Source organism: Coloeus monedula (genome assembly GCF_965178545.1).
Source record: "Coloeus monedula genome assembly, chromosome: 25".
Classification (NCBI taxonomy): Eukaryota; Metazoa; Chordata; class Aves; order Passeriformes; family Corvidae; genus Coloeus; species Coloeus monedula.
In genome coordinates this window covers 1,122,009-1,141,762 of record NC_138805.1, presented here as the reverse complement: position 1 = coordinate 1,141,762, position 19,754 = coordinate 1,122,009, and the positions used below count along the sequence as shown (strand labels likewise).

Below are 19,754 nucleotides of genomic sequence, written 5' to 3'. Positions count from 1 at the left end.
CCTTCAGCTCAAGGCCATTTTCCCCTGTCCTGTCACTTCAGGCCCTCGTCCTCAGTCTCTCCCCATCTTTCTTGTCAACTCTCTTCAGGCCCTGCAAGGCCACACTGAGGTCACCCCAGAGCTTCTCCTCTCCAGGCTGAACACCCCCAGCTCTCCCAGCCTTTCCTCCCAGCAGAGCTGCTCCATCCCTCTGATCATCCTGGTGCCTCCTCTGGCCTGGCTCCAGCAGCTCCAGGTCCTTCCTGTGCTGGGACCCTCGAGCTGGAGGCAGCTCTGCAGGTGGGGTCTCAGCTGAGCGGGGCAGAGGGGCAGAATCCCCCCCTCCCTGCTGCCCACGCTGGGGGCTCAGCCCAGCACAGGGGCGGTTCTGGGCTGGCTCATGTCCCAGGTGCTTCTGCCAGAGCAGCTCTCCATCGCTCCATCCCCAGCCTGGACTGACCCCAGGGGTTGCAGCACCCCCCTCAGTCTTATTAAACTTCTTGCAGATCATTCCAAAAGAAGGTTTTCAATACCCACATCCTGGTGAAATCACGAAGAATTGGGTTCCTGGACTTGATTACCCTTTCAACCCAAACCATTCTCTACACAAAAAACGTGATGTTCGAGTACTTTGGAGAAGGCTGGGGACCTCCAGGATAACAGGATGATGTGGCTACCAGGGGGGTTATTTCCAGCCAGGATTGGTGCTGAGCTCCAGGGCATTCCCCATGGAAGCAGGAGTGAGGATCCCGGCTCCGCGGAGCCGCCGGTGCCGCATACGGTGCTTGCTTTAGTTAAATGCAAACCGGCAATCTCTGCCTTCACATGTGACAATTGCCATGCGATTTCTGTCTCATTAAGCTCTGAAATGTAAAACAAATGGGATTTATGTGGCTGCTGCTCGGCATTCACTCGCAGGGAGTAAAGTCTTGCCTTTAGTGGCTCTTCAGTCTTATCACTGTCTTATCTCGTTTGGCTCCGGAGCCAACACAGTACCTGGTGGTTCCCCCCCTCCGGCTGAAACAGCGCGTGGAGAACAGACAAACCAGGGGCAGCTCTACTGAGAACAGACAAACCAGGGGCCGCTCTACCAAACAAATCCTCCTGTTTTCCCCCAGGTTGTGATACCAACTCTCCTGGGTGTCACACGAGCCTTCCGTGCCTCAGTTCCTCTCACCCGCCACTGTCAGATCCACACAGCTCATTCAAATTCCAGCCCACCAATCCAGCATGTTTATTTACAGCACTGTGCATGGAGTAACAAGCTCTGAAAAGCAGTTCTTTGTCAGGCTGGCAGGAGAAAAGCTACAGGCAGCATTTGGGAGGTATTTTGGAGAACATGGACCATCAGTGAAGTGCTTTCCCACACACAAACCAGGCAAAAACTAAAGGCTGCTTACAGAGCATTTGATTGCAGCAATCATTCCCAGAGGTACAGGGAATACTGTAAACTCAGTATTGGGGGTGATTTCACTGGTGCCACTGGTACCAGGCTGGCCTGGACAATGCTCAGGACATGAAGGGTTATGACCACAGGTGTCCAGGGCCACGACTCTAATCCTTTTCTTCCAACTACAAAGATCAACCACCCACCAACGCTCCACAGACTGGCAGCACCAACAAGGATGGTCTGAGATCCATCTCAGCATCTCAGAGATGCATCTACAGCAGCACAACTGGTCACTGAGTGTCCTGGAGATGTCATAGCATCATGGAATCATTAAGGTTGGAAAGACCTTTAAGGTCATCAAGTTCAACAGTCAAGTCAAGGGGATTCACTTAAGCCACATCATTTGGGATGCCCCATCCCTGGAAGTGGTCAGGGCCAGGTTGGATGGAGCTCAGAGCAACCTGGGCTAGTGGAAGGTGTCCCTGCCTGTGGCAGAGGGTGGAACTGGATGGGCTTTAAGGTCTCTTCCAAATCAAACCATTCCGGGATTCCCTAGAAAACTGCTGGAGAGCACCAGCCTCCACTTTGGGCAGCCCAGCTTAATGCTGAATTTTGCCAAGAGCAGCTCAGTTTTGGATACCCAAGTGGTCACCTTGAAAGATGTGACATTTACTCAACGTACCAAGCAAATGCCCAAACCACCATGAATTAGGCACCCAGAGGCAGAACATCACCAGCCTCTGGCTGCTGTTGGCTCCTCCAGCCTTGCCCAAAGGGTTCTCAAGGAGCCAGATGCAGGATAAGGATCTAACTCCAGCTCCACACACCCCCACTGACCTGAGGCCACCTTCCCAACCCACAGAATATTGTCACCTCGGGCACGAAACATCCCGCGAGCAGCACAGCGAGCGTGCGAGGAATTGCAATGCCAGCGGCACAAAGCAGCACAGGGGAGATGGATTCTGGAGCGCCTGGAAAACCGGGGAGAGACACAACAGCAAGGAGGAGGTTTCTAAGGGAAGCACAAAGCCAGGTGTTGTTCAGCTCCGCACGCTCAGGCAGAGAGCCTTGGACAAAAGCAAGAGCTCCTACTGATGCCATTGTCGAGCTCGTAGAGCCGAGATTTCTCTGGAAGAAAAGCAGCCCCGCGACAATTATTTATCGCCACAAAAACATCTTCCTCCTCAGCTTTTGTTGGTGCAACACAGACCACGTGTGGCTCCAGCCAGGGAGAGGAAAGCTACCAACAGGATCAAGGAAGGCTGAGATTAATCTGGTTTAATGTAGATAAAAAAACAACTCAAGCAATCAGTTTTAAAATTAATATTAAAGTTGTAAGTCACCTTTGACTATATTGAAATACAAACTGGAGCACATAGTAAGCCCCAAATAAGCCCCACTGGCAGTCACAACAGCTCCCTTATCAACCTCTAATGTCCTCTGTAAAATAATAACTGGAAGCCAGACTGCTCTGAGAGAAACTCTCTCTCCTGGGGCAGTGCGATGTGACCCAATTCCGGCTGCCATTTCAGGAGCCCTGGCTGGGCCGGTGTTCCCTGTGCCAGCAAGGAACTCAGCTGCAGCAGGAGTCATCCGGGAGGGAGAGCTGGCACGGAAAGGCTGAGCACCGAGCTGTGCTCCGGGTGTGTCTGCTGGGGCACCGAGTGACAGCACGAAGGGACTCGGTGCTGCAATTCAGTGAAGCCCCTGGGCTTTGGGATCTTTCTCCTCCCCAGTAATGCTGTGGAGTTTTGGGAACTGGTTTTCTCCCAGCCCTTGGCTTCTTCTTCTCAACATTTCCCAACTTTCTTCGCTATAGCTCTGCAAGAGGCTGAGAGGCTCCTGCTGAGGGAGCAGAGTGTGGGTGGGGCAGGGCAGCACCAAGGGGAAGCTGGGCTCGGCAGCTGGGGATTTATGTGCAGCATCCCAAAGGCAGGTGCCAAAGGACACCAGAAATAAGGACACCCCGTAACAGAGAGAAGGAACACAGGGAGCTGTGGGCAGCACCCTGAGCAGCACCCCAAAGTCAAGGAGAGAAGGGGGACACGCTCTGCTTATTCTGCCCATGGACCTCTGCAGTCCCCATCAAGTGGCTCGTGCTGGCTGTACCCGGCTCTAACACAGAAATGTTTCACCCACACCCAGTTAACACTGGGATGACCTAAAGAGGCATCTCTGGCTGGTTAAGGGGGCTGAAACTGCTGATTGCCACACGGGTTGAGAAGGGTTGAGCCAAGGAGCAGGGCCCACCAGCCTCACCTGCTTACGCACAGGGGGCAAGTGGGTCTTGGGACAAAAACTGAGGCTCCCCGTGCTGCCATGGAGCTCTGTCACCAGAAGAGCTGCACGAGCTGCTCCCTGGCACACGGCTGCCTGCTCGAGAGGGCTCCAAATAAATAAATAAAGCCACTGCCTCATTAGCATGCAAATGTATTCAAGCCCCATTTCAATTTGAATTCTATGCATACGATCAGAGTGCAAAATGCAAATTACTCAAACGCACCCATAGGAAGAAACAAGCAGGAACTCTGCACAAAGGGATTAGGGCCAGGCTACTTCCCTCAGAAGATTCCAGAGCTGGGGGGGCTCTTGTTGGGGAGGATCCTTTAATGGCCACCGGTCACGCTGCACTGAGCTTTGCTACAAACAATTGGAAAAGCATCCTGGCTCTGGAGCAACGGCTGGTTTGGAACTGGCTCAGGGGACAGAAGGGGAGGGTGGACAAACAGGCACCGAGAGGTGCTATAGTCTCAGCACTCACGGCCAAGGGATCAGCACCTGTTCACATCGGCCTAAGGGAGCAAAGGTGTCCCCAGTGCTCCTCCAGCAGCCCCCAAAAGGCAGCGTTAGCCAGGTCCCCCCACCAAGCCAGGGAGATGGGTCAGGACAGGCAGCTCAGGGCAGCAAGGGGGGTCTCAGGCAGCAGAGACCATCAAGAAGAGGGTCACCACCACTGCCTCCATCCCAGTGACAAGAGAGGTGATGCTTCCCCAGTCTACCCACCGCCCCTTCCCATGGAGATGTGGCCGGGAAAGCTCTGTGAGGTGAGGGAGGAAAGACCGAAGCCCAGCTTGGAAGGTCCTCTGCAGACCAAGGTCAGCTCAAGAGACCCCCAATGCACCTGATTTTAGCTGACGAAGGCTGAGTTGTGCTCCACCACAAGCCCCAGGCCCCTTGTCCAGGCTCCCAGGCCCAGCAGGATCTCCCCGCAGGGGGATCCTGCTCCCAGGGACACACCGAGCCCAGGCAGAGCAGACAGGAGGCTGTGCATGTTCATCTCTCCCTCCTACGTGTGCGAAATTCTCAACCCACCATTATCGTATTACATTTTCATTTTAAAGTAAATATCTGTTTTCAATTAGTACTTACCGTGAGGGGCATGCATCACTGAGAACACTTATTTCTCTTCCTTTCATTATTAGATTAGAAGTCGCTCAAGTTTAGCCACATTTAGCAGCAGCAGACACCCAACTGCTCTGCAGACACTAATCCTCTCCCCACCTCCACCCCCACAGAGGTCCCAATCCAGCTGCTGCAGCCTCCCTGCCAAGGCTCCAGATCAAGGTGTGACATGAGCCTGGTGCAGCCCTGGCCAACGTCCCCAAGCCCATCCACCACTTCCCTGCACATCCTCCCTCCAGGCTGTTAAATTTCCATTACTTTTCCTTCCCATCACAAAATCTGGCCCTCTTGCCACGTCATCTGTGTAGCAACGAGGGCCACGTGGACTCCCCCAAGGTTACATGAAGTGAATAAAACCTGGAGCAAAGCTGCCTCAAACTCCACAAACACAACCAAAAGCATGGGGGGGAATCAACCACGTCTGGTGTTCCACCTGCTCATTCAGTCCCGGGTCAGCACTTGGCCACCCAATATCCTTCCCGAGTCTGCCACTCCTCATCTTGCCCCAGGGAGGAAAGCCCTTCCTGCAGTGAGATCATCCCAAGCACTCCCAGGCACTGCCTGCTCAGCCCTCGGCGAGAGCACTCTAAGCATAACAGGTCTATTATACCTTGCTCATTACGCCTCGTTTTTATTACCTGGCCTCATTAAGTTAAGAAGCCTCTGTAATTTAACTGCATCTCTTGGTCTCCGCACGGGGGCTCCAGCTGTGCCTGTCGTCAATCACTTTATTAAAAACACAGGACAAAAATTACAATTATCCCCATTACTGCCCATCAGTCTCTTCAATTGCCTCTTAGGTCCTTTCTTTACCTGCTCAATGCACCAGTGCCAGACTGATATCATTGGCACCCTCAGAGTTGTTCCATACTTCCAATAATTAGGGGCTGATTTTAAGGTGCTTTCAGAGCCGAGCAAGTGAGGCAGATGCTGGCACACGATGGCCTCGTGGTGCAGAGCAGAACAGGCAATAAAAGCATGCAACCAGACCAAGAGAAACAAACTGTGTTAGACAATAAAACCTAATTTTATCAAACCCAACACAAGATGTTTTACAGACACACAGATCAGATTAACACTGGTTTAGAATTCAATATACTGTGACAAATTGGCACGTTCAGAGAGCCACCACAGTGGCTCACTGGCCAGGCCGAAGGCAAGAAGAGACCTGAGACCCATTTCCAAGCCCCAGAGAAGGACCAGCAATCAGCAGACAAATGTTTTTTTACAACAGCTTCCCCTTCATCCACCACAGGGGTACTCACCATCCTTTGTGCAAAAACCCTTTCCTAAACTCCATGTTAAAATTTCAGGTATCAAAATGCGGTATTTTGCCAAGTCTACTTCCACGTCTCCAATCCCTAACTCTTGGATGTTTCCTGCTTCCTACAAGTTTCCTTCCCGTTTCCTGTTTTCCTAAAAGTTTCAAAAGTTCAACTTTTCCTCCTGGTTTTGAACAAGATGCTCCCCCTGGGACAACAACTCTGATCTGCTCGAGTCAGCAGAAACTTGCAGGGGTTAAGAGCACTACACAGATTTCTGTCTATCCTTGGGAGAAAGCCAAGCCACGGGGAGGAACCTCCCTGCTGCAGGAAAAAAATCACTGTGCTGGATGAAAGGTTTGCTACAACCACCCTTGCAAAGACATCATCGTCAAGGGACATCAACCCCTTGGCATTTGCACGTGGTCCTTTTCCTTGAGAGGTTTCACTCTTCCCCCCCCTCCTCCCTGCCTTCCCTGGTTACCACTTTCCCTCCTGGTTTGCTTCCACCACACAAGGAGTGCAAAGAGGCAATCTGGGGGGTCAAAGGAGGCTGCACAGAGATGCCACCCAAGTGCAGCAGACACCACCTTGCTGCAGTCGGAAGGGGAGCAGGGTGAGAGGTGGCAGCCCTGTCAAAGCACAGCAGCCTTATGAGCAGGTCAGCACAGAATCGTGGCGATCTGAACACCCTGGAGTGCTCTGGCTGCTGCCTTTCCAGCCAGCCCACTTGATGAGAGAGAGCTTTGAGGATTTCAAAGGGCGCCGTGTTCCCCAGTTTATCACAAATGTCTATCTTAAACCAACATTATCATTTTAACCATGACTGGAGCAAGAGGAATCTTCAGCAGGCGCTCCTGCCACGGGAGAGAGACACAGAGACAGGAAAGACCCCTCAGACTCACAACCCCATGCAGACCCCGACACAGCCAGCCCAAGAGCTGTGCTGCTGCCATCAGCGCAGATCTGTCAGGAGGGACATTTACACTGCTCCAGGCTTGACAGAAAAGACATTTCTGCTCTGCCATGAAATTCCTCCTGCTGCCCTTTCCAGAGTGTTACAGCTCCCCTTTGGTGCCACTGAGCCCCTGCTCTGCCACCCCAGTGGAAGGGAACGGGTGTTTTCCAAGGGGTGGCAGGTGACAGAGACAGCCACCACCTCCCAAAATGCTCCCTACAGCCACTGCCAGGCCAAACACACCCGGCAGGGAGGGAAAGAGCAGCAGCCGTGGGGTGACACCCACCCCAACACCCAAACCATGAGCACAAAGCCCGCACGCACCAAAAACACCCAGAAAATCTTCCCCCTCACCAAAGCAAGAGCAGATGGCGATAGCCAGGACGTGGGGTTGGAATCACCGTGGCTGGGACGTGGGGCTGGACCGGGACAACTTTAGGCATGCAGAGACTGAGCTGGACTGCAGAGGTTGGCCAAGCTGCACTCAGAACAAGGTTTAGGCAGAGAAAAGCTGAGGGACAGCAGGGCTGAAGATGTTCCCCTGGTCCCTGGTGGGGAAGCTCCTGAGCAGGCCAAACCAGCAGTGTTGTGTCCCAGGTACAGAGAGAAGATCCCTGTCTTGTTACCTGGCAAGTCCCATTATTAGAGGGGCAAATAAAGGCAATCACAAGAAATCTACCATCAGTAAGTCAAGCTTCAGCTTAGACAGAAGGAGTTAATTTACAGCCACTCCAAGCTTTGATATCTTAAACCTTTTCAGTGTCTGGACAAGATGAGGAATAAGCACAGACAGTGTCAGACTCTGTGATCGGGAGGACAAAACACTGCAAACAGCTGTGCCTAATTTTAGCATCTGTTGGTTCTGTTTCTCCAGCACTTGTGGAGGGTGGGGGGTGGCCCTGTCACTCCTGGCTTATTACAGACCCAGCCAGAAGGAAAGGAGACGAGTGTTGAATCACACTCCGGGGATTAGCTCATGGGAGAGAGCGAGGAGCAGCTCAGCACCGCTGACCAGGAATGGCAGCCGTGCCCTGCCACAGGTTATCGCACACGGATCCACAGGGAGGGGTGCAGCTGTCCATGGAGGTGATGAACCCCTTGGGAACATTTACCCCGGGGGGGCACAAAGTTGGGTCAGACACAGCCCCACATCCCCCTCCCACACCCTGAGCCTTCCTGCTTGTTGAGCCAGCCCGTGGCACTCACACACGATGTGCTCCCAGGCAGGGTCACCTCAAGCTCCTCCTGGACATGTGGCCAACCACGCACTGGGCTGGCTCCTCAGGAGAGGGGTGGGAACTTCAGAGGGCCCCCAACTCTTCTCCCCCACCCCAGCACTCAAACAGCCTCTCCATTCCGAGGGAAAGGCCTCAGCTGCCGATCCCCAAACCCCAGGCGCCGGTGCTCGCAGCCTCCCCGCAGAGCTGGAGCCCAGCGGGTCACCTTGGACCTTTCCGAAGGAGCGTGGCACTGGCAGGTGGAGCGGAGCGCTCGGCTCCATGCGAGCGCGGCTGCTGCCACCGCCAGGCTGAACGGGAACAGTGAGGATAAAACCTGCGGCAACTCCGCCAGGTGACCCGGTTTGCAGCCAGAAACTCGGGCATTCCTTCCTCTGTGCACCCCCGGCGCTCTCCTCCTCGGTCTGGGCTATGGAGACAGACCCCGTGCCCTCAGGCTGTTCCTCCGGCGCTGGAATTGCGCAGCCTAGCGAGGCGAGATCCTCGGGAAACCTGCGGCTGCTGGGACACGGCTGGGATGCTCGGCTCAGGTCACCTGGAGCAGCCAGGGCCGGTCATTAAACACCCGCTCTGCAGGTAACGAGTGCTCGCAGCGCCGAGGCAGCCGCAGACATCAGAGGAGCTGATAAAGCTCATCTGAGTGATAACGATTTTGTCTCCAGTTATTTTTGTGCAGCTGGGAACAAGTGGCTACAGTCAGCGCCTTGCCAGCTGGGGAGAGAGCAGCAGTTCTGCATCGTCGGGAATGGAAACACAGCCAGCTCAGCCCCCCACCACGCTCCCTGGTTTCTTCTCCTCGCTGGCAGAACTTGTCATGGGCTGACCGAGACAGCACCAAGTGACATCTCAGGGTGACAGGTGAAGATGCAAAGTGAGGAGTGGTAAAGAGCAGGGTTCTCCTGCAGACACAGCTTGAGGGAAAGATTCAAGCCTTGTCTCCCTCAACAACATCTCCTTGTGCTGGCTGGGTTTAAATCCCTTTACAGAAGCCAGAGGCCTTTTCCCCTTGGGCAGAGAGAAACTCTCCCCCAACACCTGAAGGCAGAGCAGCCAGAGGTGATGATCTCCCTCCAGCACCTGCAGGCCCCAGAGCATTGCCAGCATGGACCCATGTCACCCTTTCCTCATGGGCTGCATCTCTGTGCCTTTGGGAAGCCTTGAGCTGGAGGTGAATCAGGGCTTACGGTTCCTCACAAAGCAGTGACAGCTGAGCCTCATCCTTGGCCTCCCCAGCTGCAGCCAAACAACTCCCAGTTTGCACTGGAAAAGGCAGAGGCAGATGCAGCCAAGCACTGGTCGCCTGGGCAGATCTGCAGGAGGGGGCTGCTCCTCCTGAGCCAGCAGCCTCACCAGACCCAGCCAATATTGGCCAAACCATGTTTTCATCTTTGGTTTGCAGCCAGTGCCAAGGAAAGAGCAGCCCTGGTAGTCCGGAAGGAAGCTCCACAGATCTCTTTGCACTCCATCCCATAGAATCAGAATGGTTTGGGTTGGAAGGGACCTTAAAATGCATCTCATTCCACCCCCCTGCCACAGGCAGGGATGACATTCACTATCCTGGCTTGCTCAGGGTCCCATCCAACCTGGCCTTGGACACTTGCAGGGATGGGGCAGCCACAGCTCCTCTGTGCCGGGGCCTCACCACCCTCACAGGGAACGATTTCTTCCCATCATCAGCTGCCCCTCCTGAGGAGATTCTGCACCTGTCTCCACATCCCCTTCTGATCCAGGGGCTTTGGATCCATCCACAGCAGTTCCTTCCATCCCACTTTTTCCAGAGACTCTCAAAATCCCTGCTGTTGTTCCTGCCGTGCTGGCCATTATGCAAGTTCGGCTGTCTTAACTCGCTGCTGAGCATACAAGTGGGGCTGACATTTATTTAATCCTCATAGTAATGTTGACTGTGTACTTACTGAAACACCTCATGCTTATGGAAGACATTTGTTTCCAAGCAGCTTATGCTAAATTGCAGTGATATAAAGGAAACACTTATCCAATATTGACATTCACTGACTGGCAGCAGACTGCTTGAATACTCATTTATGCCGGGGTGGGAGGGGGACGGGACGACAAGCACCTGACAGGGATTCAGGCCCTTCCTTCCTGATCTCGTAACAAGTTAGGTGATACTAGGTTAACGATAACCTGCCCAAAATGCGGGTGCGACTCCAAACCCTGTGGCTTCTCCCATTCGCTCCCAGCTCATACTGGACCCACAGCACAAAGACTGACCCCTCATCCATGAGGAAGTTTGAGGAAGTTCATTCCTCCCACCATCGGTGCATATTTCACCCTTAATTAGCAGGGCTCTTCTCGCCTGCAGTGTGTGTCCTGCTGGGCAGAGCTCCTCAGAAAAGCCACATTATCGAACGCTGTCTCCGTTTCTATTTCCCCTCCCACAACGCTGGGGTTGCTCACCCAGAAGGCTCCTGAAATGTTCAGCTTTAGGTGCTGCCGCATCCGCCCAGACCCGGCCCAGCCAGGCAGGGGGTTCACCACTGCCTTTGCCTCGTGTCATATTGAGAATGACAACCCCAGAGCCCAGACCGTAAATCCAGCAGCCCTTAGGAGGTGAATCAGCCACCACATGACCACACACACGCGAAACCTGCGCGGCAATCCCACCCAATGCAAAGTAATTGGAAACAAAAGACAGCATCTATTATCCGAGCTGAAAGTCTGACCTGCCTGCATCAATGGTTAATGAGCAGCAGTTATGGCAAAGCCCTCAAAAACCAATTACATCCTGCTCCACCCCAAATGCAGCAGACCAAAAGCTGCTGTAGCTTTCGTTGCGAGTGGGGGCGTTGAATGAACACATTAAGACAAGATCTTATCCCCAAGTTAGCATCTGAATTTAACAATGCGAGCGTTCCACCTCCCACTTCTCCAGCATGTGACACTACCCGAGGCAGGACGCCCAGAGCCCATCGCTCACAGGCACTAAAAGCACATTTAGATTTTAAGCTGTTTAACGCAACCCAGTAAAAGGAAGAGCCGTGTAACAGCCAAGTGACCCCCAGCTCCTTCTGCTCCACTTTGGAGGCTGCTGCTGCCACCAGGGAAAGGCAAGCACTTGAGTGTGGGTCTTGCCAGCAAGGCAACGAATAAACAGGCTCGGCGACACTCAAAGGGCATATTGAACCAGGACATCTGTTAGGCCACCTTTTCCAAGACCAAATCCCAGCATTTTCTCCGTCCTACCACAAGGCACAGCTCAGAAATGGATACTTTGCTCTTCCCCCTTCCAGCGCTCTGGAGTACAGACGTGCCCTGAGGTGCAGTGAAGTGGTGGAATGGAAACCCACGAGTTCTGAGCAGCATCAGGATCCTGCTGCTCAACCTTTGCCTGGAAAGACGAGCACAGGTTTTAAACTTTATTTCTCCCCAGCCAAGAAATCCTGCACATCTCCTGGCATGTTTGAAATTAATACTGGGTTCCCACATCCTCACAAGAACCGGGCCATGTGCCAGCCCTGACGGCAGGGCAGGCCGCCTCAAAAACTCACAGCTCCAGCAAAAGCCTTAAATCTCAGCAAATAAGAGACTGATTTACAACCAATTTGTTTCACTACCTATTGATTTATAAAATAAGGTTGTACACGGTGACTGTGGCTGTGTCGCTCTCTCTGTCCAGAGGTAGCTCTCAATGAAGCCAAAGGAAAGACTTGTATTGCTCCTGAACAGAAGATAAATTAGGGCCTTCAGCAATTGTTGGTATAAATTTGCTTTTAAATAAATAAATAAATAAATAGAAGCTGTTTAATCCTACTGGAAGGATTCTGAAGTGATGTAAAGCCAGTTCTCCAGCAGCATTTCCCCTGCACCCAGCGTACTGAGGAGCTGAGAGCACTGTACAAACTTGCAAAGCCAATCATTAAATCAGAGGTTTGGAGCAGCCACACTCTCCATCACAGGCTGCTCACAGGAAGAAAACAGTTTATTCAAAGCCCTTGATCCTCAGCCAACTCACAACCTAAGGGGCACATTGGCCTCTCCCCCCTTTATTTACAGCTACAAAAGAAAGAAGAGCACGGAGCTTTTTTATCCCAACATTTGCAGTCCGACTACAGAGCGGCTGGGAGCTGGTGACACGCAGTGCTGGGAACCTGTCAGGGATTTCTGGGCACGTTCTGACTCCAGTTGGTGTCCCCTAAACCAACAGGAAAGCACAGAAATAATCGACATCAGCCCAAGATGTGCTGTGCATAAAGTGCCCGGGCACCTCCGCGTAACCTTGGAAGGGGGAGGCTGGTGGGGATGCAGCGCTGGCTCCAAGGAGAAACATCTGCCCTGCTCCCCTCCCTCTGGCACAGGGCACCTGAGCAAAACCCCAGCTCCTCCCTCCAGTGCTTTTCTGAGAGCTGAAACCTTGCAAGAAAAGCTGATTTGAGCAAAGTCATCGGTGGTCCTCACGAAGCTCTCACTGCAGGAGGTGCAGATGGGAGACAGGAAACCTACACTGTGTTAAAACACGCGCTGGAGGAGGCAATCCTGCACCACTCCTCCTCTGGGACAGCACAGACTGGACACCACCAGCTCTAACGTGAGGCTTATTTCACTTTCCTTCCCATGCAGCCCAGCTGTGAACGCACTGCCCCTGCCAAACCTGCACCTCTCCACCAGCAGCACCTCACAGAGCACCTTTCCAAACCATCTCTGTCTTCTACTCAACCATTTTCAGTTCACAGAACATCCTGAGGTTGCAGAACATCCTTGGGCTGCAGGAGCTCTTCCTCGCCATCATTTCTAAAGCTCACCGGTGCTTCCACTCCTTGTGCTTCCCAAGCAGCTCCCGGTGCTGACACTCACCTGCAGGTTTAGGGAACAGCCCAATACACTTCCCTTGCAAAGCTGCCCTGCTCTCCACATGGCAGGAGGAGCAAATGTGGAAGAGGGATCACAGCCACAGATTTCCAGGCTTTTCACTAACAGACTGGTGGTAGTCAGACATCGAAACCCCCCAAATGCCCCAGCTCTTGCACACACAATCCCAGCACCCCAAACCTTGCATTTTTTCTCCCCATCACCCACTAACCACCCCCAAGATGTGAAAATCCTCATCTCTCGAGCCTAACCAGTGCTGGTGGGTGGAATTGGCCTGGTTTCTCTCATCAGCATAATTTCACCCTTCTCCACCTGGGGGCTGCAGCCGAGCCAGTGGGAAGTTGAGCCACTGCTGCTGATAAGGGGCCCCTCTGACAGAAGATTGTAAAGCATTTGCTTCCAGGGAGGAACCAAGTGAACTGTGAAGGAGAAAAACATACCCTGCAACACCCAGAGAACTCGGTATTCATCACCCTGAGGGAAAGCAAACATGCCTTTAGAAAGAGAGCCCCAGACAGGCAGAAATCTTCCCATCCAAGGTAAATTTAAGATGCTGCCAAATCCAGCTGGTACAGGCCAGTGAGAGGAGGAGGTGGCTGTGGGTGCATCTTCAGTGGTGCTCCTCCCCACAACCCCACCTCCCACAGCCAAGACACCTTCCCCAGTTGCTTCCAGCCTCCCCCAGTTGCTTCCAGCCTCCCCCAGTTTGGTTGGCACTGGAGCAGGGAAGGGAAGGGTGAGTTCTTCCCAAGGCAGAAGCAGTTCCATGGCAGCAGCAATTCCTTCCCACCAAGGGGCACCACGCATCCCCATCTCCGCAGGAGGCAAACTGTGCTGGGACTTTCTCTCCCTTCCACCAAAGGCGTGGCCCTGACAGCTTTGAGGGGGTGGAAAGTGAGTGGTACCAGGGAAAAACCTGGAGCAGCGACCTATGCCCTCTCAGAAAGAGCCAGCACAGGCTGCTTCAGACCATTTGCAAGGGGAAAAGGCAGAGGATGCTCCAGGGAAGGCAATTTGTTGTGCCCAGGTCCCCTGGAGCAGTGAGCTGTGGGACAGATCCTCCTCCCTCGCAGGCTGAGCCATGCCTGGGCTGTCCAGGTGCAGCACGGCCCCAGACAGGAGCAAAAAGCAGCTTCCTCCTCCTGCAAGCTCCATCGGGAGCCCAAGCTCCAGCCTGCACGGGCTGCAGGAACAGCAGGATGCCAGGATATCACCGGGATGCCCATGAAGTACAAACCCAAGGGCACAGGTGTACAAATCCCGTGATGGAAAACGTCCCTTTGGGGAGGTTTAGGATTAGGAGACTTTTTTTTTTTTAAAGTAATGTCCAGACCACGGATCCCAAGTGGGGCTTTCACCAGAGGTGATCATTCCAGCCCTGCTGTCCTTGGCTCAGGGGAATTTAATTATGGCAAATCCCTTCAAGCCACTTTGGCAAGGAAACACAGCCCTGCCTGCCCCTTGCCCACAAAAAGGAGCTCCTGAAACTCCTGAAGTCCCTTGAAACGACTTTTGGCCCACCAGCTCCTCCTGAGCGAGGCAGGGCTGCCCTGTGCCTGCCCATCCCCACAGCTTAGGGACACCTTTGCCATGGCCAGCGAGTGCCACCACATCTGGACACGCCACAGCGGCTGCTCAAGGGGAGGCAAACACAACATGTGCTGCAAAAATCAGCTTCAGCACCTCCAGCCAGGCCTTTCCTCCCCCACAGCGCCATGTGGCTGAAGGAACCCTGTGCATTAAGTCCCTGTAGGGATCCTTTGCACGGTTTCACCCCAACGGGAAGAGCCACGGTGCTGCCGACAGCGCCTTCGTCGCGTACGGAGAGCGGCAACTCCACAGAAACGCTCTTGGCTCATCCTGTGGGAGAAAACAGCGGAAAAAATGCTCTGCAAGGCACTCACTGTGCCTCCGAAGCCGGCATGAATAAGCAGGTACCAGATGCACGATCCTGCTGGAACAGGCAGCAGACAAATCAGCCGAGCTCAGGCAGCAGAGCCGAGGAGCCGCCGTGGCTTCCCAACACGAGCGCTATTAAAAAGTCCATTAACCCACACTGAAATCATGGCTGCAAAAAAAGGAAGGAGAGCGGGGAGAACCCAACAAATCCCGGCTGGATCCCGCACACAAACTTCTAGCCCCGCTAGCAAACTGGCATTTGACCTGCAGGGAGGGACCGGATCCGTGGGAGCGGGGAGGGATGTGGGAAGGCCGGGAGCAGCTCCCAGATCGCTGCTCTGCCCGGCCCCACCGCTGCCCTGCTGTACCAGCGAGAGTTCAGATTTGTTCAGCCAGAAACCCACACGGAGGACACAGTGGGTTTCTTTTGTGCAGCAGCAAAGGCAAATGCAAACACAGCTTTCCCCCCGAAGGAATATTAGTACAAGCAGAGGGCGAGGGGAAGAGAAAAGGGGAAGGGAGGACAGTATAGGAGTCCAACATCGCATCCGAGCCCAGGAAAAGAAGAGGGAAGGACAAGCAGGAGCACAGACACCACAAACACGGCGTCCCTGCTCGGGGAATAGGGTGAAACCCAGCGTATGGTGGGGGATGTTCAGCAATAATGTCTGGCTGAGCAAAAAACCAGCTGCCCGTGGAGAAGCACTACTCTCTCCAAAAGTTTTATCCTTCATTTAATCAACAGATGGACGGGCTGCGTGGGTTTGGGGTTTTTTTATCCCTTTTTTCTTTTTTTCCCCAAGCATCCCCAAGCCGTACCCTCACAAAAGCTGGCGTGGGGACCACGGCGGCGTGACACAGATGGGATTTGACACCGGCGTTGGGAGGGGATGAGCAGCACAGAGGCGAAGCCGGGGTCTGGCTGCAGCTCAGCGTCCTCCACAGGTGACAGACAGTCCAGGGAGCAGGCACACAGCAGCACGTCAGACACAGCTTCCCAAAACGCACCCCCTTCCCAAATCCTTCTTTATTTTTTTGATTTTTTGGATGGGAATCAAGCAGGTTGTAAAGTTGCGGGGTGAATTCCTGCGGATTCCCACGCTCCTGCCTTCGCTCCCGTGCTGTGGGGAGGTGGGATGGGGCGGTGACACCCCCGCGGGGTGCCCACCTCCCTCCGGCTGGCTGCATGGGAAGCAACTCTCCTTCCCTGCACCCCTCCAGGCGCAAATCGCTCCCTACCCCGGCTCCACGGCCGCAGGCTCCTGTCCCCGAGCTGGAGCCGCTGCCGCCAGCCCGAGCGGCTCCTCCGCTGCCACCGAAACTGAGCATCCATCGCCCTCCTGCACCGGGGGAAGCACCGGGCGGCGATGGGGGCGAGGGGGGGGGGGCTGTTGCTCAGCCAAGCCGTGTTTGCACACAAACACGATCCAATTAACCGGGCTGGAACAGAAAACACTCATTTGCATGCTAAAGATTTTCCCTTTTTTTTTTTTAAGGAAAGAAAGGTAAGCTGCCTCGGCGGCGAAAACTCCGCAATCCTCCCTCTCCGCCCCGCACCCTTCTCCCCTCGCAACCCACCCACCCCAAGCCGAGGACACCCCCCCCCCCCCACCCCCGGCTCCTCCCGTCCGCCCCTCTCGCAAAGTCCGGGGTCCTACCGTGGCTGAGCAGGAAGCACCCGAGCAGGAGGAGGAGGAGGTCTGCCTGGAAAGCGCTCATTCCTCAGGGTGGACTCGGCGCCGGGGTCGGGGCTCCGCTGCCGCTGCCGGCGGGGGCTTCAGGCCGCCGCCCGCCGGCTCCGCTCGCGCGGCTCCATCGCCGCCCCCCCAGCTCCTCCCCCGGCAGCGCTGCCTTCACTGGCGGAGCCTCGGCGGCGCAGCCCGGCTTTTGGAGCGGGGGGGGAAGGGGAGGGAGGCAAAGTGCCGGGGAAAGGGGGAGTAACTTGCGCGCAGCCGGGGGACGGCGATAGCTCAGCGCGGGGCGGAACATTTGTGCATCACCCCCCCCCCCTCCCCAAAGCTCTCCGCGCCGAGGGGTGGGGGGTTAAGGTGGGGTGGGGGGGTTCCAGCTCCCGCCTCAGCTGTGCGGGAGGAAGGGATGCTCGCCCCCCTCGCGGCGCTGCCGCCGCCCCAACGGGGCAGCTGAAGCAGGAGCGCAAACACCTGCGCGGCTTTTGCGCCTAAATTTAAGGGGGGGGAGGGGGTTGCTCATCGGTCACGGCAGCTCTGAACCCCTCCTCACCTCCCTGCGGGGCAGCCCATGCCTTCCCCTGAAAGGAGAGGGGGACAGCCAGAGCCTCATCCTGAAATACAGGGGAATATTCCCAAAATCCCGGGAAAAGAGAGGGGGAATAGCGTGTGTATGTGGTTCCCCCCCCCGGAGATAAATTACATCCAACAACCTCCCACAAGTCCAGAGGGAGCTGGAAATGGGGGAGGGGGGACTCTGGAAGACCCCAGAGCTGCACCCTCATTTTCTCCAGGAGGGGAGCTCTTCACTCATCCATAAAAGCACACATGGGAGCTGGGAGTAAAAAATAAAAATAACCACCCCCCACCCCCCAAATAAAGTTTTGCTTGTAACGGGGTCCTTGTGCAAGCACTTCCCGCTGTCATTTTGCAGGGTTGGGGCAAGGTGCAAAAGGGCCTTTTCTCTCCTTTAATCACCCTTTTTATCCTTTTAGGGTGGGTTTTTTTTCCCCTTCTGTAATTTCATTTTCATCCAGCTAGAGTTTGGGAGCGGAGCAGAGGTGCCCGAAAATCAAATGCAAGCAATAAAATCATTGCTTCCCACCACACTTGGTGTGGCTACTGTTGTCAAAGCCTCCCTCATCACCAGTCTGAGGGGCATGTGGGGATGCTGAGGCAATTACTAATCCAAAATGAGAAAGTAATTACAGCTGTGGACTCTTAATTACTGCAAGGTGAGTTTGAAAGAAAGGCTGCACAGCTCTCCCTGCTGTTCCGGGGCTTCTTGCTTACCTTGGTAGGACCACGGCTAAACCATGGCTACAGCATGGCTACCAGCCCTGGTTTGGCTAAAAAAAGGATAACTTTCCAAAATCCACTTGTGCTAACAAGCTAAACTGGTGCCAGGTGGTTAAACCTGGCTTAGGAGCAGCGCTGAGCTGAGCTTCATTGATTGAAACACAAGCACCGCACGCAGGCTCCGCTCTCAGTGCAGGGGAGTCGCCCTGCAAATAAAGAGCTTTTATTATTATTTTTAGCCTGCATCCCTAAGGAAATCAAGCTTATTTGGGTTTGTCCACATGTGCTGGTTTGCCCATCCCTGCCTGCTCGTGTCCCTGGCAAAAGTGGGGCTGGCTGCTTGGAACTGTCCTATCCCTGCATTTGCCCACTCCAAGGGACAGTGGCACTCCCGGAGTGCATTTTCCACCGGTGCATCACCTCCAGCCCTGGCAGGGATTCTGGCCGTGGCCTCAGCCTCAGTGGTGTCCCCGTGCCTGGCAGGTTACAGGTGGTGCATTTTTGGGTGTATTTTTTCTGGCAGCAGCACTGATTTAAATGTGCGTGGAATAAATTGCTCGGTGCCTGATTTCAGCGGGAATTAGATTTCTAAATAATTCCAAGGCTCTCCCTGTTGTGTTTCAGTTTATTCTGTAAAATGTTGTTTGCTTGCAGACGAGAGGTACTAATGTATATTAAGGCTGCTACACAAGTCAGACTTTCCTGTGAAGCTTCAAAACACCATTAACATTTGCATGGCAATTTCTTCTTTTCCTTTCACAAAAAATATTATTCCTTGCCTGCATCCAAAACAGCAGAATTTTTAACTTCCAGGAATCATGAATATTTTTCTCTTCCTTTTTTTTTTTTTCCCCTACTTCTTTCTCCTTCCCAGTGAAAACATTTCAGCTGGAAAATTCTCATCATTGCAATACTGACCTTTGCAAAGGGCTTTAAATCCTTGAGTGGAAGTAGCAGGTAAGTGCGAAGTTTTATTAACTGATTACCTCTGTGGTTTCGACTACATTGGTAGTCAAATTTGATTTAGAGGACCGGGCATGGAAAAAAAAAATCAGCTTTCCGACATAATTTTGGCTTGCTGCAGCCTGAGCGGTGTCCTGCAAGATCAGCTCCCCTCCACCTGATTCAGGAGAGCAAACCGAGTGCACACTGATTATTAGCTGCTCCTCTCGGATATCTCATTTAAATCTGCTCTGCGTTGTGGAAGGAAATGAATCATTCCAATTAAAGAGCTGGGAAAATCACGGAGCTGGGGGGGAACAGCCTTTGGGGAGGAATATTAAGCTGGTGTTGGGCGGCTCTGCCCCGGCGGTGGGACTGGGTTGTGTTTGCGGCTGGAAACCCCACATGGGGTCCCTTTGCACCCCCTGCTCCCAGACCGGGGCGTGGGTGGGGCCACTGCCACGTCTCCCCATGGAATTTGGGGTCACACACCTGCCCTGGGCGGTATCTAATGGCAAAGAGTAATTCCAGAAGCTGGAAAGAGCAGGTGCTCAACCTCTCCCTTCCTTCGGAACGTCAGGGGGGATAAACCAGGTATATCCCTGTGTTCCTGGTTTTTTCCTCCCTTTTTTTTGTATTCTACATTGACAAGTGCAGTAGATGTGAAACACCACAGCAGTGAAAACCCAGACTTTCTCATGCCTTTGCCTCTCTTACTTCCAGGCTATTTACCGAGAAGTATTTACTGGGAAGTGCAAGAAACAAAATGTTCTGAAATGCTGCAGCAAAATGGAGGGGGAAAAAAAAAGAGAATAATATAAAACATGTAAGCAGCTTGATCAAAATGAAGCAATATTGACAGAAAATGGG

The 19,754-nt window shown here is 53.8% G+C and overlaps 1 protein-coding gene across 1 annotated transcript in view; it reads right to left on the bottom strand.

Annotated features, from left to right (window-relative positions):
* Window positions 1-16,674, bottom strand: part of KIRREL3 (kirre like nephrin family adhesion molecule 3) — a gene marked incomplete at both ends in the record, with an annotated part of 344,332 nt that extends 327,658 nt beyond the window's left edge. The window contains one exon of the mRNA XM_082296886.1: window positions 16,614-16,674. Coding sequence (XP_082153012.1) covers window positions 16,614-16,674 — 61 coding nt within the window. The remainder of the gene's footprint in view (window positions 1-16,613) is intronic.
* Between the last annotated feature and the right edge of the window lie 3,080 nt (window positions 16,675-19,754).